General features: G+C 47.3%; 2 protein-coding genes across 2 annotated transcripts in view; both read right to left on the bottom strand.

Annotated features, from left to right (window-relative positions):
- The window catches only part of lhfpl7 (LHFPL tetraspan subfamily member 7), a gene marked incomplete at both ends in the record, with an annotated part of 46,205 nt that extends 33,239 nt beyond the window's left edge, over positions 1–12,966 (bottom strand). The window contains one exon of the mRNA XM_084474002.1: positions 12,649–12,966. Within this exon, the coding sequence (XP_084330128.1) occupies positions 12,649–12,966 (318 nt within the window). The remainder of the gene's footprint in view (positions 1–12,648) is intronic.
- A 2,233-nt stretch (positions 12,967–15,199) lies between these two features.
- Positions 15,200–27,515, bottom strand: akap10 (A kinase (PRKA) anchor protein 10). Its single transcript, XM_084473960.1, has 15 exons — positions 27,340–27,515; positions 25,329–25,376; positions 24,582–24,779; positions 21,782–22,300; positions 21,466–21,564; positions 21,156–21,240; positions 20,882–21,005; positions 20,372–20,508; positions 19,521–19,665; positions 18,717–18,881; positions 17,752–17,861; positions 17,216–17,298; positions 16,471–16,523; positions 16,115–16,207; positions 15,200–15,480 (listed from the first exon to the last, which is right to left on the bottom strand). Exons 1-15 carry the CDS (start codon positions 27,359–27,361, stop codon positions 15,475–15,477), a joined length of 1,887 nt encoding a protein of 628 aa, XP_084330086.1. The 5' UTR covers positions 27,362–27,515; the 3' UTR covers positions 15,200–15,474.
- Between the last annotated feature and the right edge of the window lie 441 nt (positions 27,516–27,956).

Raw genomic sequence — 27,956 nt, 5'->3', positions numbered from 1 at the left:
CAACCAGGTCCAGAAAAACACACATGGGAAAAGACCCAAGGCGGACGCGATCACAGTAGTCTCTCGCTCTGTCTCTCTCTGTCGCTCGTTCTCTCACGCTCTCTGTCTGCGTCTCTAGCACTCTCGCTCTGTATTGCTCTCCCTAGTCGCCGACATCCTTTCTCACAGAAGACCAAATAGATGGAAATAGATTGTCGTGGAGGTCTCTAGACAATGTAGCAGAAAAACAAACTCGCAAAAAGCTGAATATTTAATTGGTTTGATGAAAGTAAAGTGAAACTGTTTTCCGATTGGTTTGTTTCAGAAATTAGTTTTGGTATGAATGGGAGAAATTCAAATTAATTGTTTTCCATCTAATTGGCTTTAAGGAAAACAAAAATGATACCTCGTTACGCAGATTCGTTTTTTAGGTCACAAAATGAAAAGATGAATGAAAATGTTAAGAGCACAGCAATTACTGTGAGGTATATTCTTTGCAGTAAGCCACAAGTTCATTTATAGGCTAATGAAGAACTACATGACAGCAATTAACCATCCATCTGGTGGCAGAGATTTTAATTAGTTCATACACAATCACACGCAAATGCACAAACCAACACACATACACAGACACACAGGCACACACGCACGCAGGCACGCACGCACACACACATAGCAGAGCATCCATTTGTTGCAACTAGGGGCCACAAGCTGAGCCCAGTCCTTTCTGCTACACTCAACGTGTGTGTGTGTGTGTGTGTGTGTGTGTGTGCGTGTGTGCATGCGTGCGTGCGTGCGTGCGTGCGTGCGTGCGTGCGTGCGTGCATGCGTGCGTGTGTGTTGTGTGTAGATGTGTGTGTAGATGGTCCAACTGAGGTCACGAAAACAAGAATGCGTGTGTGCGTGAGTGCGTGCGTGCGTGCGTGCATGCGTGCGTGCGTGTCTCTCTACGGAGTATGACTATGGCGGATGAGCTATCTCCCATCTCCGGTTCCTCCTCCTCTTCTTCTTCTCTCTTCACAGCGCTTCATCATACATCACAATGGTGGATCAAATGTCTCTCTCTCTTTTTGATGTTACGTGAGACGTCCTCATTGGCCGGTTGATGATGACTGAGCGGGGCCGCAGGACTGCACAGACACGCTAATGACCCAGAGATGGTGATGAAGGAGAGCTGGATTCAATAGCAGCCAACCTCAGGCACTTTGATTTCCCTTTATCTATCCTCTCTCTCTCTCTCTCGTTCTCTCTCCATCCTCCCCCCTATCTTTCTCTCTCTCCGTCCTCCCCCAGTTGCTCTGGTTCTCTCTCTCTCTCTCTCTCTCTCTCTCTCTCTCTCTCTCTCTCTCTCTCTCTCTCTCTCTCTCTCTCTCTCTCTCTCTCTCTCTCTCTCTCTCTCTCTCTCTCTCTCTCTCTCTCTCTCTCTCTCTCTCTCTCTCTCTCTCTCTATAGACGCCGCAATTGAATTCAAGCACAACTGACACCTCAACCCCCCCCCCAACCCCGCCTCCTTCGGACAGACTACCTGACGAGATTCATCGGACGTCCACTGCGATGCTAATCACTCAAGTTTCAAGTGTTGTCTTATCCAGAGTAAAGTGGAGACTGTGAGTGCAAGCAGAGGATCTGTGAACTGTAAACGACCAGAGAATGCTGAAGAGGAACAAAAACTCATGTTTGGACAAGAAACAAACAACTGAGACTAATTGGAATATAGGAAGAAGGCTCCCCCCTCCGACATCAAACAGAGCGAGGAGCGAGAGCGAGAGCGAGAGCGAGAGAGAGAGAGAGCCAGTGAGATGTGAAGAAGAGAGATTGCAGGGGAACTCTGAAGAGTGTTATAGCGTGAGAGGGATGGACGGAGCACACAGTCTGTATTCCCTTTTGATATAGAGCCGCAAACCCTCTGCCCGACCCATATATATCATGTATGTATTATATATGTATTATTATATATGTATACCCTGTTTTGGGGTTGGCTGAAGTTCCAGCTCTAGGTGCAGTTGGGTAATCCCCTGACTGAGCTTTGCTGACGCTCACCTTCTAAGCCCAGAGAAGTTCAACACAAAGCACCATGGGTAAGGGTTAGGGTGGGTGTGATTTGTGGATTATAATATATGTATGTATATATATTGATGTGGAGGATTTGTTACGAATATAAACGACAGAAACTGTCTCAAAACGAAACACTGGGACTAATCTGTTTTGACATGGCAACTCAACCATTAAATAAGATCGAAAGCAATATTTATTTACCGCCTCTGTGTGTGTCAGGTCTGGCAGGTGATTTCCAGAAGACCATTATAAACAGAGCCAACAAACAGAAAGTACAAGTTAAGTAGTAAGCTCTAAGATGTTAATGCCTCATACTAAGGAGGGCGAAGAATATCTATGAAATAGTGACTGTGGAAGTAAGTTTAGGTGGATTATTGTACTAGCGGTCTGATTGTCTGAGGAACGATGTCTCCGTCTCTTGTTCTCTCGCTCTCTTGTTCTCTCTGTAACTCCACCAACCTTTCTCATGCAAAATAATAGAGATTAATATAGATTCATATATTGTGAGGGCTCTCTAGTATTGACAATGTAGCAGCCACCCCATAAACAAAAAGCTGAAAGTTAAGGAAGTTCGGGTTGCAGATTGTTTGGTTTCAGAAACAATGGGGATTCGAGTAAAGAAAATAGGTTGTAAACATATAAAAGGAGTTGGGAAAAGACCATTATAAACAGACAAATAAAGCAGAATGCAAAATTTGAGTAAACACTAAATTGTGAGCAAAGCCTTTTTATGAAATAGTAAACATTTTTACACTGCCAAATATGCCCGTCTTACACTGCCCGAGGTAAATTGCCGGCTTGAGCTAGCACCCCAATTTACCCTCCCGGACCCCACACATATTGGCGGTTTCATTCTGATGTAAATGCGATTAGACAGCTCGGCGGTTCCAGGGGTGGGACTTGGGTAGAGGTGTTGCTGTGTTGTCTAGACAGAGACAACGCAGCGATATCAACATGATTCTCACTGGAGAGACGGTGAAATCCACAAGCTGCTGATCATAGGAGAGAAGTTGATGCAGTCGCATTAAACAAAGACGGGGAAAGATGGTATGGTGCAATCTACGAGAAAGACGCAGAGGAACTGTCCTTACGAGGCTTTTGTCGGGATAAAAACAAGTGGTCAGCAAAATGAAGAATATTTTGCCGTTTTTGCACTTGTAAATAGTTGATCGTGTTTGTAGCCTACACTCAGATGTATATATAGGCTACTCATTCTTGCATATGAGTCTCTTGAATCAAAAAAAAGAAATAATAATAATAACATTTGTAGTATGCAAATTATTCTAAAGAGGTCTACTCTCCGTGCGTAGCCCCGCCTTCTCCAGTGAACCAAGAAAGCCGGCTCTCCGACACAGGCAAGGCAGTGAAATTGCCGGGCGTGCCAAGCCGTGACCGAACCAGCTTGGCAGTGTAAAAATGCCTAGTGACAGCGGGAGGAAGTTTAAGTGGATCATACTACTAGAGCAACGAATTTCAAATGAACAAGCTGTCCATCATTCTACCTATCTACCCATTCCTCCATCCACCAACCATCTTCCATATCACATAAACCCAAGCATCTTTCATCCCACCCATCCATCATCCACCCATCAACATCCATCCGTCTCTATTGTGTCGTCCCTGAGTATTTATGTATTTTAATGTATGTATCATATTTTCTATATCAAAATGGTCAAATAAAATCAATCAAAATCAATCAATCAATCTTCAATCCACCCATCCCCATTTACAGGGGTCCCATTCAGAGACCTTCAAACTCACTAGTCTAACTCTAGCCCGCGCATCTCATTCACAACAACAGGCAACTCAGGGTTTCACATTAGCCTTCCGGGCCTGGAACAAAACCAGGACTACTGGTTTTGTTTTTGGTTTTGAAGGAGAAAACAGGAGAATCGTGCTTAACACAGTCAGGACCCAAACCGGGCGTTAATCTCACTCATCTCTGCTGCTACGTGGCTATGGTGCAATCTGCAATGCTAACAGGAAGTCCAATGGGACAAAAAACACATATATATATAGCCCACCTAAACATACGCCTCCTCTGGCTGACACTACAGCACGGTCCACGTATGGAGCAGTAGGAGGCTTCGTAGTGCTGTGGAGGAGGTGTGTTGTGGCTGTCCTTGAACACGGCTCTCCAACCAGCCAACCAAGCCCTCCTCCTCCTCCTCCTCCTCCTCCTCCTCCTCCTCCTCCTCCTCCTCCTCCTCCTCCCCTTCAGCCGGGGCTCACGCAGACCAGCGAGCTCCTGCATATATGCATGATCCGCACTACGGCTTGTCCCAGGAGCCACGTTCATAATTCATGCATACTATAGCAACTGGAAACGCTACTATATCTGTCTGCCCCACTCTGCTCAACGTTATCCACCTCCCCGCCGCCCCCGCTCCACTGATGCCATCCCATCTCCACAGAAGAAGCAAACGCAACACAGAAACACCGACTGCACCCCGAAGAAGCGGAGTGCAAAGTTACAGCCAAGAAACCCATGAGTCCATGAAACTCAAGTTTGTTCCCAGTCAAATAAACAATTAGGTTGTTGAGCGAGCGGGAGACCGCAGTCGTGTTCTTTCCGGCTCTCCGTTCTCCACGAGAGGAAAATCCGGGGATCGTTCGGAGGAGGAGAAGAAATACAGACTATAATAGCATCGGCGCCTGAGGTGAAGTTCTGACACACTTGGAGGACACATGAATGTACCACCGCGCACCACCAAAAGTTTATGGAGCACACTTGCATCCGCCATATGTTTGACTCAGTGTCCTCTGCATCGGAAGCAGTCTAGAAGGTTGTCCCAAAGAAACTCGGGGGGGGTAAAAATTATCCAATGGCGGCCGGCTGTGCGCTCTCATGCAGCGCATGAGAGCGCTTGTTATCTCGCAGCACCAACTCATTAATTTCTCCAGCTGCACAGCGCCCAGTCCGTATCTGCAGCCGTCATCCACTTTAGGCGGGAGTTTTCTGAGACCATCAGCTTTTTTTTTTCCTGGTGGGGTTATTTTCAGAGCAGCCACCTTGGGTTGAAAATAAACTTGTCATCACAGAGCAGGTTGAGATTGGTGTTCAACTATGGAAGGTTTCTACTGAATTTAGACAGCTGAAAGTCGCCAAAAGTCACTAATTCAGTGACATCTGGAGATGGACTCACAAGTACACCCAAACCTCGAAAAAGTCCATCACGAACGACGCAGACAACCTTGCAGGGATGAGGGAGTGGTCGGTCCGTCACCCTGATGCGTCGCTATGGTTACGGAGAGGTCCGTTTCTCCGTGGGTTATGACGAGGGCCAGACATCCACTGTGTACCTGCGGTGGCTTTGAGCGCCCTGACCACCAGACAGGTATCCTATGTCTACATCAGTACCCTATAGGTTAACCATGTGGGGTGTCTAGAACAGCCCAGCCCTGCTTCAGCACCACAGCACATGATGGTGTTTTGAACGAGATGACCTGATGATTTACAATCTCTGGACGAGGCGATGAAGGGCTGACCTTAAGAGGAAGGGTGATGCTTCATGGTTATTGGCCTTGATCGAGTCAACAAGCGTCATCGCCGACGGGCTGTTTTTTGTCCATCAGTGCTTAGAATTCACATCCATGAGTTGCACTCAACGTCTACATCCCATACGTACACCCTACTCACATTTAAAGCGTCAACCATGTGGCTGACGTTGAATAGTAAGTATAGCCGCCTGGAGCCAGCACGTTGCCCATTTAAAAAAAGATTCCAAGGATGAAATACTGGAATCCCTTCAAACATAAATATTTAAAGATTCCAATCCCACGGGTAACGGGGATGTTTCAGCTTCTGACACTCGTCGACTTGGACAACTTTATTTTCACAGGCAAACTTTGGGTTCGGGGGGCCCCGGGTGATGGGATGGGTCCTTGGAGCTTGGGCTTCTACATTTCTAAACACACAGATATAGTGATGCAATACACCAGAACCCACTGGTAAAAAAAAGCCCCCAGAATCTCAGAAGCATTGAATGGAGTAAGAATGAAACACCCCCGTCAATGTGTTGCATAATAACGCTACCAAGACAGGGTGAGGTGGAGGTTGTGGCTGTTGTTTGCTGTTGGTACCTGTGGCACCTTCGCCTGTAATAAAGACTTGGACCGTCCACGGAGGCCAGCTCCCGGAGACATCCGCTCTCCATGCATCACGCTGAGTGAGCCATCATTTATGGAAAAGAAATGGCGGAAGGCTACCCCGTTAAATCAATACATAAACTACCCTCGGGAGTCACTGCGAAGGCGGTGGATGTTGCAGGGGGGGGGGGTTTAAGAAATGGACGACTGACTACTGGAAAGCTGCTGACTCAGTCTGCTCCCCCTCAACAGGGACGGTACAGCAGGTCCTGTCCTCCTCAGATTAGTCACGTGATAAGCTGGAGCTACCTGGGAATGGCAGATCAGTGGTGGAGGCTCTTAAATAATACAAAGGGTACTTAACTCCAAACGGCCGCGCTATTTGTTTATTTTCAGCAGTGCCGGGAATTCCACCAGTGGTTTGAATTGACAGCCCCCCCGCCCCATTGGGCTATCAACTCTATAGACCGTGTTGGATTCCCCGTGGTCCCCAGGGGGAGTGTGGTGCATGTGGTCGTGTGGATCTCGTCCGAATTGCTGTCGTAGCATACTGCACCATCGTCATCTCTATTATTGCTTCCTAGCCTTGTCCATTTTCCCCTCTATACCAAAGTGGAGGATGCTTCTAAAAATACAGATTCTCTCTCTCTCTCCCTCTCTCTCCTTCTCCCCCCTCTCCTCTCCCTCTCTCCCGATGTACACACACACACACTCTGTTTCTCTCTCTCTCTCTCTCTCTCTCTCTCTCTCTCTCTCTCACTCTCTTGCGCTCTCTCTCTGACCCCTGTCCTATCCATCATCCAGACAGCCCATGCAGGTTCTACCCCACTCCGTCTCCTCCCTTGTGTATTCCTGACCTGCTGGCCTGTGTGTCTACAAGCTGCCCCAAGGCCAGGGAGCATATTAGCCCAAATCCTGCGCCCCAGGATCACCAGACACACGTCTGAGCCTCGCTCAATCTCTCCTGGAACGAATGGGATTCAGATCTGATGGCGCTGCTGATGGGACTACTGGGCAGTACAGACCATGAGGAATGGGATCCTTGGATGCTTCAATAACCTTTTAAATGGTAAATGGCCTTTACAGTCAACGCCTCTCACTCCTCTCACTCCATTCTAGCACAGTCATGTGCTCAAACTCACAGCTCAGCGCAGAGAGCAGTCAAGGGTTAAGTGCCTTGCACGAGGACATCGCAACACCTTTTTCTTTTGAAGGATAGCGACCAGAATCCGCTTCTCACACGTTCTGATCCAAGCTAAAAACCAGCCAAGCTGCCGCACACAGCCCCATCTCCGAACGGACCTTCACTATATCATCAACTCATAACAAACCTCTGTTTACACCTCTCATACCCTCGGTTCAGTTTAACAGCCAAACAGAGGCGTATTCTGAATCGTAATGAGACACAGCTGAAAGCCGACTCCCCAACTGGAAAATAATATTTAAGAAACTCCAATACAACCCGACATCCATCTCCTCTCATTCCCCCACACTGTTGACTTCCTAATGACTCTGCTCTTGACAGCACACAGGGAGTGTCGAGATCAACAACATCACAGAGTACCTGCAAAACACCACTCAGTACTCACTAAGTCTACTCACAAAGTCTTTAGGGCCTTGGATTTCTCTTCCGTTTGTCTTAAAGAAGCAGGAAGTGTAGAGCACTTGTCTAGCTTCACATGGAGGAAGAAGATGATGGCCTCATTACAGGAGTGTGGCTGCGACATAGTTAGAGCCAGAAGCCGCTTCACAGGTTGATCAGTGGGTCCTTCTATAGGAGGGATTCACTTGATGGGAGGGATGTCACATGGCACATCCCAACACTCACACACACCATCTTGGTACTTTCTCAACATCATTAAGACAGTGATAACAACTGGCTGCTTGGTTCATCTAGAATTTCTGGTCCAGAAGTACCCAGATGGGGGCTTGGATGATTGTTGCATTGCATTAAACATAACAGTTTCAAACCAAACCGTTTCCTTTCTCCTTCTAGCTCTGTTTAAGAAACAGAATTAATTTACTGTTGTTTACTCCCTTGGCCTTAACTTTTGGAAGATAACATGAAAAGCAATTTGGAGACTTGAGTTGTATTCATTTGGCATTTGCTCACAGCCCAGTGGATACGTTCTGTTTATTCAGCTCAGGGTTTGTGTTCCGTCAGCTGTTCTCTTCCAAACCTTTCTCCTAATGAATGTTGTGCTGACATGGACAGCCCATGCTCATCACCTCAACGTCTCTCACACGCGCCAGTGCATACGCATGCTGGCGCTTGTGTACTGCATGCATGTGTGTGTGTGTGTGTGTGCAAAGGAGAGAGAAACCATGATTGTAACACCCCCCCTGCAGGTAGGTGTGTGTGTGTGTGTGTGTGTGTGTGTGTGTGTGTGTGTGTGTGTGTGTGTGTGTGTGTGTGTGTGTGTGTGTGTGTGTGTGTGTGTCTTCAAGCAGTTTACTTGTTTTATGAGAATGTCACTTTTGGATAAAGGCGTCAATACATTTAACAATGTAATGTGTTTGGGTGTGTGGGTGTGTGTGTGTGTAGTTGTGTGTCTGTGTAAGCAAGAGAGAGATACAATCTAGTTCAAACTGCCCCCCTAATCAGTACCTGTATAATTGGCTGATTCATTAATTCCCTCACTCTCCACCTCAAGCTGGTGTGTGGTGAGCGTTCTGGAGCAGACTGGCTGCCGTGCATCACCCAAGTGGGTGTGACATGTTGGTGGTGGTTAGTAAGGTCCCCCCCCCCCCCCTTCACTATGAAGCGTCTTAGAGTGATTAGAAAAGCGCTATATAAATGAAATCAATTAATTATTATTATTCACACCATGTATGTAAATCCCCCCCGTGTGTGAGTGTATGTACACGTGTCATCACTAACCATGGGCAGGAAACGTTGATATGACCAGGCATATGAGGGCCTTGCACAGAATGAGGTCATCCGGGGAGTGATGTATAAGATGTCTCTCTCTCCCCCCCCACGGCCATGTGGACGCTTCTGTGAGGTCTGATGTGCCCGTCCTCTTTAATGGTAATGGACTTTTCCAGTGTGTATCTGACACAATGGCAGTGCAACGAGGAGGAGAGAGAGAGAGAGAGAGAGCGAGAGAGAGAGAGAGAGAGAGAGAGAGAGAGAGAGAGCGCGAGCAAGCATCTGACACAATGGCAGTGCAACGAGGAGGAGAGAGAGAGAGAGAGAGAGAGAGAGAGAGAGAGAGAGAGAGAGAGAGAGAGAGAGAGCAAGAGCGAGAGAGAGAGAGAGACTGGTGTCTAAACATTAACCCGCTCCTCCTAGTTTTTTTTAATGGGCTTCTGCTACATAATCCAACATAAGAGTTACAGACTGAAACAATGGCTGGCGTCCGTCCCTAACCCCGATGTCGGTTCATAATGAAGCGGGATTCATGAAAGCCGGCAATTAGGATTTCTCGCATAAAATAAAGATAACACATCCCTGTGACTCCGCTCCCTGGCCAGCCGGCGTGCCGGCGGAAGCCAAGCGCGCGGCGGATTTGCGCTGCGCATTGTGGTGCTTAATTCGTCTGTGAGACGAGCGCGTCCCTCCTCCAGAGGCCCCCCGGGGCCCCGGCTGGTGGAGTCGCCGGGCCCCCCACGACACGGAGCGGGAGGACGGCCTCTGACGGCCTCCAATCAGGGCTCTTGGCGCCGGGCCACGGCTCATTTAGGGAGTCACGTGACCCGGGGCATTCAGCCGGCTGGCGCAAGACATGCAGAAATCACACAACGCCCCGAGAAACACACACACGCACACATATATAAACACATACACACAAACACACACATACACACACACACACACACACACACACACACACACACACAAACGCATATAAACACACACACACACACACACACATACACTATCAACCCCCACTGCCTTCAGCTCCTCACGCACACACAAGGAGAAAGAGACAAATATGAGCGTATGTGTGTGTGTGTTGTGGTTGTTATCCAGCATTCTAGACCCACCGGGCTAATCCAGCTGATGTGTAGCGACGGGGAGGATACAAGTCGCTCACAAGTTAGAGTGTAAACGCTGTACGGTGGCTGAGGACCACCTTTCCACACACACACACATACACACACACACACACACACACACACACACACACACACACACACACGCAAGCTGGAAGCCAGTGGCACAGCAAACACATACACACACAGAGGTCCAGCCGCAACACACCTGCCCCATTATACACACACAAACACACACACACACACCTGACCGTGCACATATTCATGAGCACACATTTGCCCACAGGCACTTGCGACAAAATACACTTGGCTGTACCTACCTACCAACGCTGACACAACCTTGCGTAAACATGACACACACATACACACACGCACACACACCCACTATAAAGACATAAGCAGGGGTTCTACGAGCAGCAGTTAATAAACCCCTCGGCTGGAGAGACTTTGTTTTTAGAAGCTTCCGTTGAAAACCCCATTTGAAGACAGGTTCACCGAATGCCCGGAAACGTGGACTTGATTGGCTCCATCTATAAAAATCCACCATTGTTTATGTTGCTCCTCTGCTGTAAAACCTGCAGGTCTGCTTCAGGATTAGCCTGTAACAGTTGTTCTCCCCCCACCCTTTTCCTTTTACGTTCTCTCTGAAACACTCATTTGTATTTGTCTCACGCAAGATCTTCCTGACAACATGGAAAGGGAATGGAAAACATTGGCAAAATAGTGTCTCTATTAACAACACAGTGGAAAAAAAAACAGAAAAAGAGTAAACAAGAAAGCAATAATTAAATAACAATGTCATTTATCGAATGTGCTGCTTGGCAACATTAACCTTGTAGCCCTTAAGAGTTGCTTTTATACAACGCCCCTTCCAAATGGGGCGGAGAACCACCAAACCATAGCGCTGATATATGAATACAACACATAGTTTATTGATTAGGCAGACAGAGGACTCCCAAGAGTTCTTCCCAAGCCCTTTCCAGATTGTCCTTAAGGTTTGGCTGAGAGCCAAGCCTGATTTGAATACATGCGCTCTGCCTTACTGCACAGGTCTGTGTAGCAAAACAGCAACTGCAGTTCTCAATTTGTAGAGGAGTACCCTTCGTCGTTACAATGTGTCTTGGTCTGCAATCCCTCACACACACAAACACTCATGTGTGTGCCTCTGCCTTCATGTACCCCTGTACGGCATACCTGCACGTAAACATGTGTGTGTGTGTGTGTGTGTGTGTGTGTGTGTGTGTGTGTGTGTGTGTGTGGAGAGGAGAGGTGGGAGGGAGATGCTGTGTGAGTTGCTTCAGGATGTAGAGAGTCAGCAAAAGGATGGCTGCATTAAGGAAGAGAGCGGATGGGTGAAAAAAGCCTACTTGATGAAATCTTAATGGCCCATTCACCTTAATTAATGGCTTGACGGAGTTAAGTGGTATACTCTGATTAGGTATTGTCGGGCTTCGAGCTCATGCTGGCTGGTCCTGGACAAAGAGGTCTGTCTCTCTGTCTCTCTCTCTCTCTTTGATTAGCTAATGGTCCGGAGTAAGTGACAGTATGTGACTGAACTGAATGAGTGACTATGGGACGGGTTATTGACCTGCTCATTACTGGCCAACAAGTGCAACTAGTGTGCAGCAGAAGCACTTGGGGACACAATAGGACGGAATCAACATTAAATGTCCTCACCAAAGTGCATGGAGACTCCCTGTGTATCGCTCAACGGTCTACTGTACTTCTATTTCTATACGGTCCGTACATTTAACGATAATGACGGTGAGATGAATATAAATATTGTATGCATCCACATAGTGCTCCGCACGCTAGAAACCACTTATTAATATCTCCCTTTAAAGTGCAAATTTTTCGTTCATACATAAGTCATGGGAATGGCGGAAGTATCTATGGTCCACAGAGTTAAGGGTTTTGAGGTGCCTGCAGGGTGTCATAATTATTATGAGGAGGAACCCACCGAACCGTGTGTAATAATCACCCACTCTGGTCCCTTTCTAATCAGCTTTCATGTGGGTATTTATGAGGTCTCCTTTGTATTCACCCTCACAGGATCCACCCAGTGAAATGCATTCAGATTTCATGAATTCTGACTTTGTCTCTCTTACACACACACACACACACACACACACACACACACACACACACACACACACACACACACACACACACACACACACACACACACACACACACACACACACACACACACACACATTCTAGAAAGCAGGTGTCAATTCTGAAGCATTGATTGCCCCTTTGAGCAAATTATGCTTGGGTGTTATTGTGACTAACATGCAAGACATTAAAAATAAGTAGCCTAATACATCACCAAATTACTAATTTGATTAAAATACTCCGTTACTCCAACAGGTAATTTATAACACAAACAGGAAGGATTGGCAATGGCCATAATAACAGCTTTTTATTTTGTGCAAACTATTACTCAAAGGGCATAGCCTACGCCCTGGCTGATGTGTTGAACATCAGCAGGAGTGTGTGAGGGGGGCATGGGTCTGTCTGTACCTGCCAAGAGCTTGAAGGGATCTCCGCAAATCGACCCAGTCCTCCAAACGTGTAGCACCTGTACATACGGTCCAGGGACTCCGAGCAGTGCCAAAGTAGCCCGAAACTCACGGAGTCCTTGTTCTTCAGATGCTCCTTGACAATCCACGCAGGGGATATGAAACTGAAACTACACACGGCGACCAAAGCAGAGGAGAGCAGCACCCAGAAGCACCCCACACAGCTGAACATCCTGGCGGCGTGCAGGGGCAAGAAGCCCGGCGACAGATCGATCCCGAACCCGGGTGCTTTCTTCTCCCGGTCCAGCAGCGAATGCATTTGAGCTGCAACGCTCAGTTCAGAACAACGTAGATACGGTCCCCTCACCGATCCTACATCCGCAAAGTGGGCTGCGATCAACAAATTGGTGCTGGCTGGATGGAGCCCAGTGTACAGAACATCGGGGGTCTTGAGATTATTCTCCAAAACACTAAACAAAACAGTCCAAAACCTCAGCAGCTAGATTTATTTATAAAAGCCTCCTGTCCAAAAACTACTTGTGTCAGATGGCTGACACAACACACAAAAGAGAGTCGTCACACCCCAGACTCCGGTGCGCAACTGTCATCCCGTCTCCCTTATCGATGTTGTGCACCGCAAATATATAGACTACGGCGGAGGAGAAAAACTAAGACAAACACCAACTTGGTGATGCGGCTGGATCTCGTCAAGGTTGCAACTCTCTCTGCGTCAGTGCAGCATCGTATCAAGACGTCAAACGTACGACTGCTCGCCCTTTCCGCCAGAACGCAAACTACTACTGGTGTTGTTGGCTGATGTGCATGGTGGTGGTGGTGGTGTTGGTGGTTGTGGTGGTGGTGCTGGTGTTGGTAGGCGTAGCCTCGCATCAGTGGATGAGTTGGTAGCACGTTTGATCATCCCCAGTCCACGCGGTTAAACGAAAATAAATCAATAAATAAGTAAATAAAATATATCATATCCGCGACCTTTATTATTTAGAAATAAAATGTTTTTCTTGTAACGCAACAAGCTGCGTAAACGGCTCTGGACGAGCGCATTAAAAGTAATAAAAGCGTGATGTCTATAACCCAATATGTGAGCCTTTAAAAAGTGAAACTTCCCTTGTTTTGGTTCGGCGACAATAGATCGACAGGGTTTTCAAGTCGCACGTAAAATCACACACGGGCGATGCAGTCCTCAATGGTGGTCAATACTGCCCCCCTCTGTTCAAAGGGGTGTATTGCAGCCTGAACATTTTGAACGTTTTTTTGGAAAAGTGCAGATAGGCCTATAGTAAACGATTGCATGCATGTCGGAGGGGAGGGAGAGACAAATAACGACAAAATGTCATACATTTCATAATATATGTATTTAAATCAAACACATCTTAAATATATTATAGATTAGGTACACATACATAGCAGAAAACTTTAGTGGTACATAGTACCAAAAGCCTCTTCTGGTTCATTTCCACATCTGGGTAAGGCTGAAAATAAAATACAAATTGCTATATTCACTGTGTGTGCACTTTCCAGTAGAACAGTCTTCATCCAAAAAATCTGCGCCGAGAATGCAATGATACAAAAAGACGACAATCACCATTAAAAAACAAACAGAACAAAAACCAAAAAAAAAACCGAATGAAACTAACGGTAATAGAGAAGATAAACCAGAATTCTACACACATATAGAGAGCGTTTAGGTCCGTAGCGTGTGGAGTATCTGTTCGCACGGGAGTCATTTCACTTTGAGACACTCTAAAGTATGGACAGAGGTTTGCTACAGGTGTTTGACGACCGCCCACCCCCCCTCTCCTCATTAACCCTGCAGCCAGGAAAGGGAAAACGTGGGGTTGTATACTGTTCAACATCTCTGGTTAATTCTATACAGTACAAGTACAAGTACAAGTAGGATGCTCTGGGTGCTCTGGGTGCGGGGCCCGGCGGCTCGCGTCGGACCCCCCTAGCGGCACCCCCGGGCGGGACGTCGAGGGAATGCGTAGTAGTATAGCACCTGCCCTGATCTGTACACATCTCTACACACTCCGCCGTAGCAGTGATTACCTCTCAACGGACTCCTCTGATCAAGGGGGCGTGGTCTAAAATTTTGGAAATGATTAAAAGCTGGGAGGGGGGGGGGGGGGGGGGGGTTGTTCTGGGGAAAAAGAACGGAGTGAGTCGCGCGAGAAGTTTGCAGTCGTCTTCGTTTTCTTCTTCTTTTTTTTTCCTTCTCGTTTTCTCTTCCAGACGTCCCAGATTGAGATTGGTCGTTGCCGCGGCAACATGGACGAAACCTTTTTTTGCCGAGACCCTCATCGGGCCTCGTCGTCCCGGAGGCGAGAATGTTTTTATTTTTTTTGGAAAAGTCTTTAAGACGTCGCCACTCGGGCGCAGATCGGTGGCACCAGTCTAGTCTAGTCTAGTCTAGCGCGGCTGCACCGTAGTGGGTCGGTAGTGTACAGCAGCGGAATACTTCTTCAAGTCTTTTTTCGGTTCTTTGTCCGCGACGGCGCGACGGCTGACCCCTGTCCCCCCCCCCCCCCCCCCCCCCCCCCCCCCCACATTCACACTCGCACGCAAACACGCACACACATTCACACCGGCCTGCCTGTGACAGGCACATGGGGGGGACCACAAGCATACCAGGGGGTCAGCTGACTCCAGCCTGCTAAAAGGGGTAAAAGCCTTGTTCTTTTCTCCGGAGTGATGCCGCGGGTTGGCAGGGGGTGGAGAGGTCCGGCAGGCAGCGCGGCGGCGGGCACCAGGTCGGCGGGGTGCCCGGGGGCCTCCAGCAGCGGGAGCGGGCCTTTGGGGTTCCACAGCGGGGTCATAACTGCAGAGAGGAAAGCAAAAAAAAGGGGCGGTTATTGAGGTGGCACGAACCGCGATTTGGCCCTCTGCCATCAGCAAATGGTGAACGGGTACACTTCATATATTTATGTATTTTTTGTTATCATTCAAGCAATTGCTTTATAGTTATATAGAGCAGGCTCTAGGGAATATCAATTGAATCTGTAATAAGAAATATATTTAAAAAAATTAAAATAATAATTGTGATAAGATTGTGATTCAATATCGGGCAAAATAATCTCAATCGTAATTCTGGTCTGCACCTTATCCACAATAACTACCTCATAACACTGAATATTCTATTCTGTATAATGTATGCACTGTCTGTCTATATATGTTGTGTGTATTTGTTGTTGTCTTATTGCACTATAATTATGTTATGTTATAGGTTTGTTGTTGTCTATTTGCACTATTAGGTATTATGTTATATGTTGTTTGGTCAATATTTGGAGGATGGAGAAACGTAATTTCTCTATGTAACTTGTTGCACGGTCGATCTGACAATAAAGTTCACTTTGACTTTGACTTTGACTTTTGAATCATGCTGGTTCTTGATTATTCTGATGTGTATGTGTCATGGGGGGGGGGGGGGGTCACAGACAGGGGTGGACGCTGACCTTCGTGGACTTGCCGGGGCTGTCATGGTTGGACTGATGGATGACGTCGTTGACGATCATCTTGGCAATTTTCCACGCCATCTCCTCCTGGGCCTGAAAGTTACGAAAAAATAAATTGCAACACAAAACTTTGGCTTTATAAACTGGCCTGAAGCAGAGATTCTGTGGGATACCTTCCAAGGAAGATTAAAGATAAATCAATAAAGAAACAAGGACAGCCAGATGGACAGTCAGACAAACAGACATCCAGGCTGACAAGGACAGACTTTGAGAGAAAGAGACAGAAAGAACAAAAGAAAAGAGAAAATAAAGCAAGCGAATAGAAAGAAAGAGAATCACAGAGAGTCACGCCTCACCTCATCGGAGTTGCCCTGGACCCACTTTTTCATAGCTAGAGAAAACATGGAGCCTGTTGGGGGGGAAGAGAGAGAGAGAGAGAGAGAGAGAGAGAGAGAGAGAGAGAGAGAGAGAGAGAGAGAGAGAGAGAGAGAGAGAGAGAGAGAGAGAGAGAGAGAGAGAGGAGAGAGAGAGAGAGATTATAGTGTAATCAGAACCAGAGAGAACTGGTCCCCACAGTGTGACAAGTTAATGCCGGTCACGCTCAGCTGTGACAAGTTAATGCTCCACTCTCTGGACGGCCGTAATAGAGAAGACAGGGTTACAGTGGCGGCCATTAAATCCAGTCGGGAAGAAACACCACAATAGCTCAGACACACCCTTCAGAACTCTAGCCCCTTCTAATGGCTTTTCTTCACACAGCAAAGCAGGGAATCCTCCCATACTGTCGTCCTTGTGTCCCGAACGAGCACTTTCAGAAGCAGGCGATGTGTAGAGGGGGGGTGGAGACGGGGCGAGAGATGTTGGCCCGCTAGGAGTATAGTGATTGTGTGATGGGTAGAGAATAAAGTGTGTGTGTGTGTGTCAGTCAGAGAATAAATTGAGTGTGGGTTGGTCATAGAATAAAGTGAGCGTGTGTTTGTGTGTGTGTGTGTGTGTGTGTGTGTGTGTGTGTGTGTGTCTGTGTATGTGTGTGTGTATGCGTTGGTCAGAGAATGTAGTGAGTGTGTGTCGGTGATAGCATGAAGTGAGTGTGTGTCGTGCCTTTGGATTTCTTTACGTCTGGCTCTGGCTCCGCCTCCCTGATAAACTGCCCCAGCTCGTTCACTTTCCCGAACGTCATCTTCCTAGAGAGACAGAGAGAGAAGGTAGAGAGTAGACCGAGAGAGAGACCGAGAGACAGAGAGAGAGAGAAGGTAGAGAGTAGAGAGAGACAGAGAGAGAGAGAAAGAGAGAAGGTAGAGAGTAGAGAGAGAGAGAGAGACAGAGGGGGGAGGTAGAGCGGAGACAGGGAGAGAGAGAAAGAGAGAGACAGAGACAGAGAGAGAGAGAAGGTAAAGCGGAAACGAGTCAGAGAGAGAGAGGGAGGAATTTGTTTTAATCCTTCAGCACTGTATCCAAGCGTGCAAAAGTGGTTTACAAGTGAAGCCCAACAACAAATGAAACAGAATTCCTTGTGTTGGATACTTAGACGGCATGAACAGGCGGTTCTTTTATAAATGATACGTCTATAAGGTGACTGTGGAGCAGCGCGGGGGGGGGGGGGCCGGGGGTTCAGGGGCGTGCCCAGCGGGACTCACCCAGCGTAGGGCCGCTGGTACAGCACCTCCGGGTCCAGGCTGGAGGCGTCCACGGTGATGGCCTCGTCAAAGTTCTTGAGGATCCTCACCGCTGCTTTTCTGGTACCGTGCTGCGAGGAGGAGGAGGAGGAGGAGGAGGAGGAGGAGGACATTTTTGACAATTCAACTTCTCTTGGAATGTAGTAAGCTAACACTAACTGGGAATTTACACCGCAGGCGAGAGAGAGACGCGAGCGTAACGTAGGCGTATCAATTCACACCGCCGCCGTTTATTCCGCCATATTTTCAAGATTCATCAGATAACGTCATAACCGAGACGCTTCAGAAACGCTTGAAAATAGAAGTGCAGCGTAAAGTGAAGCTTTGGTCGGCCGTGAGACGGGCGTAGAACGCAGCCGGTGTGAATCAGTGCACTAGTTTGAATGAATTCTATCTCTAGCTAAAAAACGCGTCTAAAACGGCTCTGGTCTAAATTGGCCTTTAAAGTAAAGCTCTTTAAAGAGTATATCTTTTCTATGGGCTGTGTGTTAGTACAGGTGAGGGTAAACCCAATCTAGGGTATAATTATTTATTTTGTTGTATTTTTTGCATTTATCTATTCTACCCTTTATGAAGAACATTTCAAGTTGACTACTTCAATTGTTCTATATAATGAGCACGACTAAATACCATTTCAAATAAATAAGCGTCATCACTGAACATTGATCGCTACAGGTATATTGTGTAAACATCTGCTCTCACATCAGCAGAACACTGACTCCTGGGCACCAGAAGAAGAAGAAGAAGCTCCCTAGTTACTCAGAACGACCTCTGACCCCTCTGTCCGAGCCCCTCAGTGTTAACGTCTAACCTCACGTGATCTAGCCGCCTGTTGCTAAATGTCACCAGAGAGAGAATCAGGGACCACCGGGATATACGCTGCCCTGTAAGGGTTAGGGTGATGTCGGAGGCGGTGTGGGGGTCACCTGAGCTTGGGAGCCCTCGCTGGAGGTCCCCCGGTCCCCGTCCGAGGAGGCCCCCTGACCCGCCGGAGTGCTGGTGCTCACGAACTCGTCGGCCCGCACCGAGTTGATGAGGTCGCTCAGGTATTTGTAGTAAAGGTTACTGGACAGGAAGCCGGGCATGTAGACCTGAAGGGGGGAGGGGGAGGTTAGCACAGGTGGACAATGGTACCATGTCGCTCTAAAAGGCACAGGAGCTACTTTACCCAACATTTATCTTTTATGTATCTTCTTATTTTTTGTGTGACTGTGGAATGTTCCAGTTGGTCTTAATACAACCACCTTGGAGGGGAATCATAGAATAAGGGTTTATTTTAAATGTCCAACGGATGGAATCAAGCGCCCCCTAATGCAGTGACACCGGTCCCCTCGTCGGAAAAGAACCCGCGTCTCTAAGGAAGAACTACTTGTTGTGCTCCAGATTCCCTAAATAACCCAGTTGTTCCAGATCTGCTTTACATGAGATCACTGGGATAGATAATCAAAACTAGAATATGTAAAACGCATGACACATCCATAGAACACAATACTAGTAACAGTTTTGAAAAAAAGACACAGTAAAAACGATATGAACTACTAACATATTGCCCTGCGACTCGACGATAATATTTTAGATTACACATTGTACGAGCCTGCGCCTTAAGTGACAGGACGGTGAAGCGGATGGAACCCAGGTCGACCACAAGGCGTACTGCCTACATGGCTGGCATGTTGCACCCCTGTGAGGTATTTCTAATGACACGTATAGTGGCTCCTGGCGGCTCTGACCGTCTCCATGGTGGTCCAGGCCTGTCTGAGTGGAGTGGTGAAGCAGTCGGGGAGGGGCCCTCCCTCTCTGCAGATGTTGGACTCTATCTCCATGCGCACAGAGTCCCCGAAGCCCAGCGGGTTGGTGGCCTGGAGTGAGAAATACCTGCGGGGGACACACGGGCACACGGTGAGGACGCCGGCTACAGAGGCTGCAACAAGCCATGTACTATTATAGGTCAATTATTATCAAACTATGATAAGTTCAAGTTCAAACTTTAATAAATGCCGGAGGGCAATTGTGTTGCAGTTCAAGTCCAACATAGCGACAGACCATCTGCTGCACATAATCAACAATACATGCACACCATCAACAATACATTTCGCACTTTCGTCAAAACTGGTTGGGCTCAGGCAACTATGGCTCTCAAATGTGAAGTGTGCGTGCCGATCTATTTACTAAGCAAAGAGCTGCAGATGTAATTTAGCATACACAATAATACGTCGCAACGCGAATCATTTGCTCTATACGCGATGGCCTGAAATGTAAGGAGCCATTTTGATTCATCATTTTGAGACAGAGAAAAGCACTCAAATATTTGTTTCTCAAGCTGTAAGAATATTGGGTATTTCTTCTGAATGTCCAGCAGCACTACAGTACACAATGCTTTACTCCCTGAAACGCTATCATCATCATCATCATCATCATCATCATCCATCAAGATACGACGCATTCGATGCCAGCGGTGGCTAATGTAGCTGGTGCTACCATAGTCACTACATGGGGACGGCGCCGTTGAGCTCTCAGACGCACAGCCCCGACAGTGGCCGACATTGAATGTGTATTCACAGCAGCGGGGGGGATGGCCTACTTGTCGTAAAGGATCATGGCGTCGTTCTGGGCCTCCTGTCCGTCATACTGCCCCTTCTTGGCCGCCAGCTGGTCCTGGAAGTTGTCGGCCGCCAGCCAGAACTGAAGCACGTTCACGGCCTCCTCCTTCTCCATGTACTGGACACCAGAATAGACACAGCCCCCCGTCACGTCACATCACATCAATGAGGACAGGGACTCGGTGTACGTCGAGTGTGTGATTATAGATTTAAAACTTCCTCCAAGAGGAAGGAGTGAGCCAACAAATACATCAATGGTGTTATTATACGTTTATATTGTTTTATGATCATGATTATGGTCAATATATGATCTATGTGTAGAAGATAAGCACTACACTGCTCTATAGTGAACAGTGACCAGCCTTTTTCTAAAAGTGCCGTCCTAACGATGGATTGGATTGATATGATGGTAGGCTGCCAACACGAAATGCAATCCTGCAACGTGGGGGATGGGGGGGGATGGGGGGGGAGGGCGACCGGGAGGGACTCACCTCGGAGAAATAGAAGAGAGCCGACTCGCTGAACAAGATGTCCGCCAGATACACGGAGCCGCTGGTCAGCACCTCGATCTGGTATTTACAGAAATGATGGCTCCGCAGGAACTCGGTAAAGTGCCTGGTGGGAGGGGCACAGGGCAGACATGTGCTGGTGAAGACGGCAGATGTGACGGAGGACAGAGGCGAAAGGTCCCATGGACGAGGGGAGAGAGCGTATGAGGGCTTTTATTTTGGAGGAGATGCACGGGAGACGTAAACAGAAACTCACTGTTGTTCTAGGAGGAGAAACACGACCGACTGTGCAATGACGAAGCAGTTTGGATCCACCAGCCCATCCTCCCCACATATCTTAGCTGCACAGGGTGAGGGGGGGAGGGTGAGGGGGGGAGGGAGGGAGGGAGGAGAGAGATAAGAGTCAAACCAAAACAATCTTAATCTAAATGGTGTACTCGGTAGGCATTGATATTCAATATTAACATATTTCATGACTTTATGAGAACATGCATTTTAACGCATAGTCTTTCCAGGGGGCCAATCAGGACAAACAGTAGGGTGCGAACAGCAGACGGCTTCCTTACCAACGATGTCATTTCGGATCTGCTCTGTGATGGGAATGGGTCTGGCTGCGTCTGGAGAGATGTACTTTGTAAAGATGGTGACCGCGTCGCTCTCTATACCTGAAACAACAGACCACACCCCACAATCATCCTGCGATCCCCGTCCGTTTTCCATCCATTATGGTTTTGCTGGGGAGAATTTGTTAGGGAGTCAATTCGACGTCTGTTTCTCCTCAGCATCATGAACAATGACTTCTGAACTGTGGGATCTCTCCTGAGCAGAATGACGCAGCGAGCGTGACCCCCCCCTCAGAGACAAAGCGAGAAGGACACCCACTCTTGATCAGGTTGTCCGAGAGGTCCCTCAGCGCGCTGGTCGACGGCAGCTTGAGGGGCGTGCCCGCCCTGGACGTAGGGGTCAGTCGGCCGGGGGTCCCCGGGGTCCCCGGGGTACCGGGGGTACCGGGGGTGCCTGGGGTGTCAGGCCTCTCGTCCCCGTCCACGCCGAGGGTCTCCCTGTGTAGGACGTGGGGAACGTCCCACACACCCGGCCCGGCGGCGGCGGTCGGCGTCCCCGGGGCCACGGGGGCCACGGGGCCCCCCTCGGGGGAGGACGGGACGGGCTCGGCCAGGGAGCTGTGCTTGACCGAGTTCAGGCTGTGGGCCCGCACCCGGGACCAGCTGCAGGAGCGGAAGCGCTCGGCCTCCAGCCAGAAGCGCGCCAGGTGGTCGGCGCCGCGCGTCTCCAGGAACTGGACGTAGTACGGCACGGCCACGCCGTCACGCACAATCTGCTCCAGCGTCTTCGACAGCCGGGAGCGCGTCTCCTGGGACATGTAGTTGACGCTGGAGCGCCCTGCGAGGACGGACACACGGACACACGGACACACGGACACACGCGCAACGTTTAATGTCAAAGTACTCACGTACAGCTAATGTCAAAGTACTCAAGTACAGCTAATGTCAAAGTACTCACGTTTCCTTTGAAATATTTAACATAACGTCGATGGCATGTCAGTTGTATTTTAATAAGCCCTTGATCACAGTAGACTCAAAGGGCTTCTCAGGCCCATATGATATGGTATATAAAAATAATTACGTTAAAATATACCAAAAAAAAATATATATATATATATATATATTATTAAAAAAATAATAAAATAAAATAATTATATATATATATATATATACACACATGTAAAATAACACACACACACACACATCCATTAGATATATCTGGATACTAAATACACAGTCAAGGTGTTTCTAAGCTAGTACTCTTTTGAGGTGTAGCATTGTGTAGCATTTTCTTTATCGTCCATCTCTGTCATTGTGTTTGAATATGTAGTATACCTAGACCACAAGACCACACCTAGCATTCTGTCCTGACCAACAGGTTTTCAGAACCTCTGAATTAAAAAAAAGAAAAAAAACAGGTCATGAAAGAGGCTCCGCCTGTGAGAGACGGTTTGTTTCAGTTTGTTTTACTAATCACTCTATTCACTGTGGCACAGTGTCCCGCCAGGCAACACCGGAGCATCCTCACCTCAGCTACTGGTTTAACTCTCTCTGCCTCACCTCATCTGTTTGTTAAAGGCTCCCTGCTTCACCTCAGCTACTGGTTTAACTCTCTCTGCCTCACCTCATCTGTTTGTTAAAGGCTCCCTGCTTCACCTCAGCTACTGGTTTAACTCTCTCTGCCTCACCTCATCTGTTTGTTAAAGGCTCCCTGCTTCACCTCAGCTATTGTGGCGTTTGCTTAATAGTGTGCTGCGCTAGCCCTGTGATGCATGAAAGCGCCATTGTGTCTAACCCCACAATGCCTCTCTCTTTCTACCTGCCTTCAGGGCATCCATCCAGTCTACAGCGTAGCTCTCTTTTGAGACGCCCTCTAACAACCAGCGACAATGCGATTAGATCTACCAGGATAGACGTCATACTAGACTTAGGCCCAGTCCCGTTTCTCTCCCCTTAACAAGAACACTTTGAGTGCTTTGAGTGCCATTAGTTGCAAGTCAGCTACCGAGCTGGCTAGCATTCAAGGGTTGATTTTAAGGGAAACACAGCACTCCCCCTTGCTCCCCTAAGTATTGGGACACCCTACCCCTTCGCAGGAACGTGCAAGATCTAGGGTTAGGGCTCAAATCTAGGGGAAGGGGGAGAATTGGGACAGGGCCTTAAAACATGTCCATCATAACTACTAGACATAAACACGATGCTTCCTTGTTGGTTTATTTCTAGATGAGAAGTATATCACACTGTGGGAGAATGCGCTGATAGATGTCCTCTCCAGTTTAACTCAGGGGACACACAGTGCCAGACTCAAACTTAAACCGGACGACATCAAGACTAGCCACAGTAGCACCAGGTCACACTTCCTTATTTACATAATCTTCAACAGCCGACGCAAAGGTGATCTACCATCTGTATACTTTATTGCCACTAAACTTCATCAACCTTTGGACTGTGTACTTATGGCGACAAATGCAGCACTCTGTAAACCCAGCAAAACTACAATCATGGCTGTGGTAGCGTGAGCACTGTGAGGTCTCCCATCAGAGAGGCTAGCTCAAGTCAGTAAGTTAGGCCAGACCTCAGAAGCTGCGGCGCTGGTTCTTCCAGCCGGACTGTGTGTTGCAACACACACACACACACACACACACACACACACACACACACACACACACACACACACACACACACACACACACACACACACACACACACACACACACACACACACACACACACACACACACACACACACACACTAGAGGGGACCTGCTCCTAAACACACCCTCACAGTGGAGCCTTGTGCTTACTAAGCCATCCAGAAAACAGAAAGTGATTTGCAGTGAGTTGAGATACAGATACTTAAGGAGCGGGTAGGGGGGTAGGCATCCTGCACTAGGATATCTACAGGTTAGCACTCATTGGGGGTTCGAACCCAGCACCTTTTGACCTGAATTCAAACAGTCTAGCCACCACTTCACTCTCCAGTCCCCTGGTTTGACCCTATTTGCACCGAGGCCTAACCTTACCCTTATTGTGTAAGATTAAGCACTCAGCCACGACTAATCAAACACGGCCGACCAGTGGGCACTCTGGACTGAGGGTGTTTTAAATTCAAGACATACCGAGGTCCCCGAAGTGGGCCGCCTCCATGTGGCTGGGCTGCTTCTTGAGGATGGCGGTGCGTCCGCGGGCGAAAGAGTCCATGTTGGCGGAGATGGCGTTGATGGCCACATGGCTGGGTCCCGCGGCCTCCTGGATGGCGTGCTGGTTCCTCACGCCCCCCAGCGACGGAGAGTGAGGGCTGGCTGGAGGAGCAGGGACTGGGAATAGGGGTGGAGGGGTAAAGAGGACCAGTAGTTAGGCAGCCGCATGGGAGGATAAATGGAGCATTTCAATCAACAAATGTGCCCCGAACAGTGTTTTGGGTCACAGCCTGAATGTGTGACTCTGGAAGTAATTTGTGTGAGACGGAGGGGTCTTTTGAGGAATGCGAAAGGTCGACTGAATGAAATCACAGTGGGTGTGTGTGTGTGTGTGTGTGTGTGTGTGTGTGAGACACGAGAAGACAGCCCTGCCAGTGTTTGTGTGTGTCTTGTACTTGTACTAGTGCAAACTTGGGTCTGGAGACAAACAAACAAAAAAAGTGTAAAGCTGGAAAGCAGCCAAGTGAAAGCAACCCTTCATTACCCAAATAATGAATACACTCTATTTACTTAAAGCTGAATTACATTCAAGACGGTGCTAAATATATAACCTCTTCAACTAAGGAGGTTAAACTTCATTTAAGTTTTAGTAGACATCTTTTTTTAAACTAGTGGCCACTTTAAAACTCCATAACTCTGTGACAACAACGGTAATTCAGCACCCACCTCTATTGACTTTAGCATCTGCTAGTCTCTCAGGTTCTTTGCTTTTGGCTGGAGGAGGCAAAAAAAAGAGCAGGGATGTAATAAGAGATGGTTCACCACACACTTTGTTATTATATAGAGTGGACTGAGCTGGGTATCACTGAGCCCTGAGCAGCATATAACTCAGTAGTAAGAATAATTCAGGGTGTAAGAGGTATCACAATAAACACAAGTATGAAAATACAATACTAAACAGCTCACCTGAGACATAACATTTTGTTCTGAGGTCTAGTATCAGACAAAAACAAGCATTTTCTTTCTCTCAGCCATTTCAAACCTGTATTTTTTTGTATCACCCAAGGACATTTTATTTTCATTCTGCTTAGACGATAAAACCAGCTATTTTATTAAGCCAACACTTTTACATTTCACGACTGTATACTACAATACAATGACTAAACGGTAATATTGAACAATTGACCAGCCATTTCAAAGGGTACAGAATGCATTAAAGGATGATACAGCAATTCTACATCACAAAAGATACATAACATGAATATAAATGACCCATTGAGGACGCCTGTCCAAAGACATGACCCTGATAATGGACGGCCAAATACAAATTAAATATTAACAGTACAGGCCTTAAATCTTTCTTTATCTGAACTGAAGATAGAGACAATGGAAAGGGGGGGGGGGGGGGGGTATCTTGCCGTGTGGGATAAGATAGCAAGGCATCTATGGATGCAAGCGATCCCCTTTATGTTTTTATACCAGCCTACTGGGGCCACTGTTCAGGGATGACTTGATAATCAAATAGCACACAGGTGTGTTGTTGCTTGTTTTTAAAGTAAGAAAAATGATTGCATGTTTGAATTATAATGACAATAGTATAGAAAGAAAACATGTTTTGGGGAATTATCACCTAACCAACTTCTTAGCTGGCTTTATGACCACTGTTGAGTACCAATAAAAAAATCCTCCTTACTGGACACAGAAAATAGTTACATATAGATCTAAACAACCTAGAAACATCATGTCTTTCGATTCAAATATCACACTGTGTTATGATAACAGATTTGTATCACACATAGTGCACCAAACTGAATGTAATCTGCATCAAAGTACTTTGCTTAATACCATTTGGTCATTCAGGAGAACCGTTTAACCAAAGGGGCTTACATTGCAGTCAGACCCATGTTGTTAGAGTGGAAGTCACGTTGCATTCAGACACACGTACATGGGTCACGCTTCTGCCTCGAGGGTGCCAATAGGATGTGGACATTAGGTGCGGAAACCCAGTACCTCTCGGCATTATACATTAAAAGGATTACGATTGTACAATACAGTACCCTACTTCGGAAGACGGTTTTCCGAAATGAACGTGACACATATACGTCAATGAAGTTACTTATGTTAATTGGGACCTCCGACTGCAAAGGCAACGCCGCCGCCTCCTTGTGTGTTGGTATTCAGAAACACCCTCGAGTGACTTTCTGCTAACCCAAGTAACATTGAATGAATCACGGCGTATATTGATGATAATGCAGATTTAGGGAGTCACCGTTGATTCAATGTATACATTAAATCTTGTATAGACCATAGCAGAATATCAGCCGCTCATTTTGACTGATGATTTAGCAAAAGGCTTCATCTGCATGCTGGCCGACACTGCGTTTTTTTCGGGAAGCAGCAGACCCGTTTACATAGTCATACCATTGATTAATACCTCAAATAATGTGTGCGGAGGTAACGTGTTAAACCCCGGGCTGTATCCCCGGCTGGTGATCGGCGGATGGGCATCCTCCGGCGCTCCGCCGTCAGCCTAGCTTAGCGCTGACGCTCGCAATCGCAGAAAGCTATAATGAAACCCAAAGGGCTGATCGCGTGAATTCTCGATGAAGTCTGAAGTGGCAATCTCAACCCAAAGAGATGCCGTCCGGTGATATTTAATAGAGACACTACCGAGAGCGATGGGATACGACTGTGTAGCGTAGACGTGAACGCTACACCCTTGCAAACGTTTCCTCACCTTTCCTCTTGAAAAACGACATGACGATTTTCCCACTCTATGTATCCTCAGCTCAGAGACACCATTCCGTGAATTTGCGAGTCCCTTCATTCAAATCCACCTGTTGTTTACTTGCAAAACAAATAGTTTGTTTGCAGGTGATTATGGACTGTCAAATCAGGATTTTCTCCAGTGGATAACCAGTTCAGTCGCCATGTTGTCAATAAACGTCTCACTTCCGGACCGATGCGGCAGAAGCATTGTGGGAAACTGTAATTCAGTCCATTTCACCAGAAGAGGGCAGCAGTTCCTTAATTTCAATAAACAACTATTGACTCAGGTGAAAAGTAAAAAAAATAATGAGTCTATATTAAATGTTGCATCATAGATATTTGCAAAGCAAACAGTTTGCTGTGAGGTTTCAGTTAGTGTTAATTTCTTTTGAGTAACTGTAATACAACTGGAGGAACAGGTGGCCACCATTAAAGTATAACTAGTTTGACATGAAATGTAAGTCTCCCCATGAGACCATCCAGATGTTCAAGTTTGCATTTCAGAATGAATATCTGCAGAAACAGAATGTAAACTAACAACTCCAGCAGGGTCACAAGGCTGATAAAATCTAGCGATGAATGAAT

This window comes from Micromesistius poutassou (assembly GCF_964030765.1).
Source record: "Micromesistius poutassou genome assembly, chromosome: 10".
Classification (NCBI taxonomy): domain Eukaryota; kingdom Metazoa; phylum Chordata; class Actinopteri; order Gadiformes; family Gadidae; genus Micromesistius; species Micromesistius poutassou.
Note: the sequence above shows the minus strand (reverse complement) of the source record. Positions and strands in the feature narration are given on the sequence as shown.

What these genes read in the sequence shown, in the direction of transcription:
- akap10 (XM_084473960.1), bottom strand. Translation starts at nt 27,361, where the DNA reads ATGTCGTTTTTCAAGAGGAAAG. An exon ending in CTCTCTTCTATTTCTCCGAG is followed by an intron (nt 20,509 to 20,881) that starts GTGAGTCCCTCC and finishes TCTGGTGTCCAG; the next exon opens with TACATGGAGAAGGAGGAGGC. An exon ending in GCGAGGGCTCCCAAGCTCAG is followed by an intron (nt 17,862 to 18,716) that starts GTGACCCCCACA and finishes TCCTCCTCGCAG; the next exon opens with CACGGTACCAGAAAAGCAGC.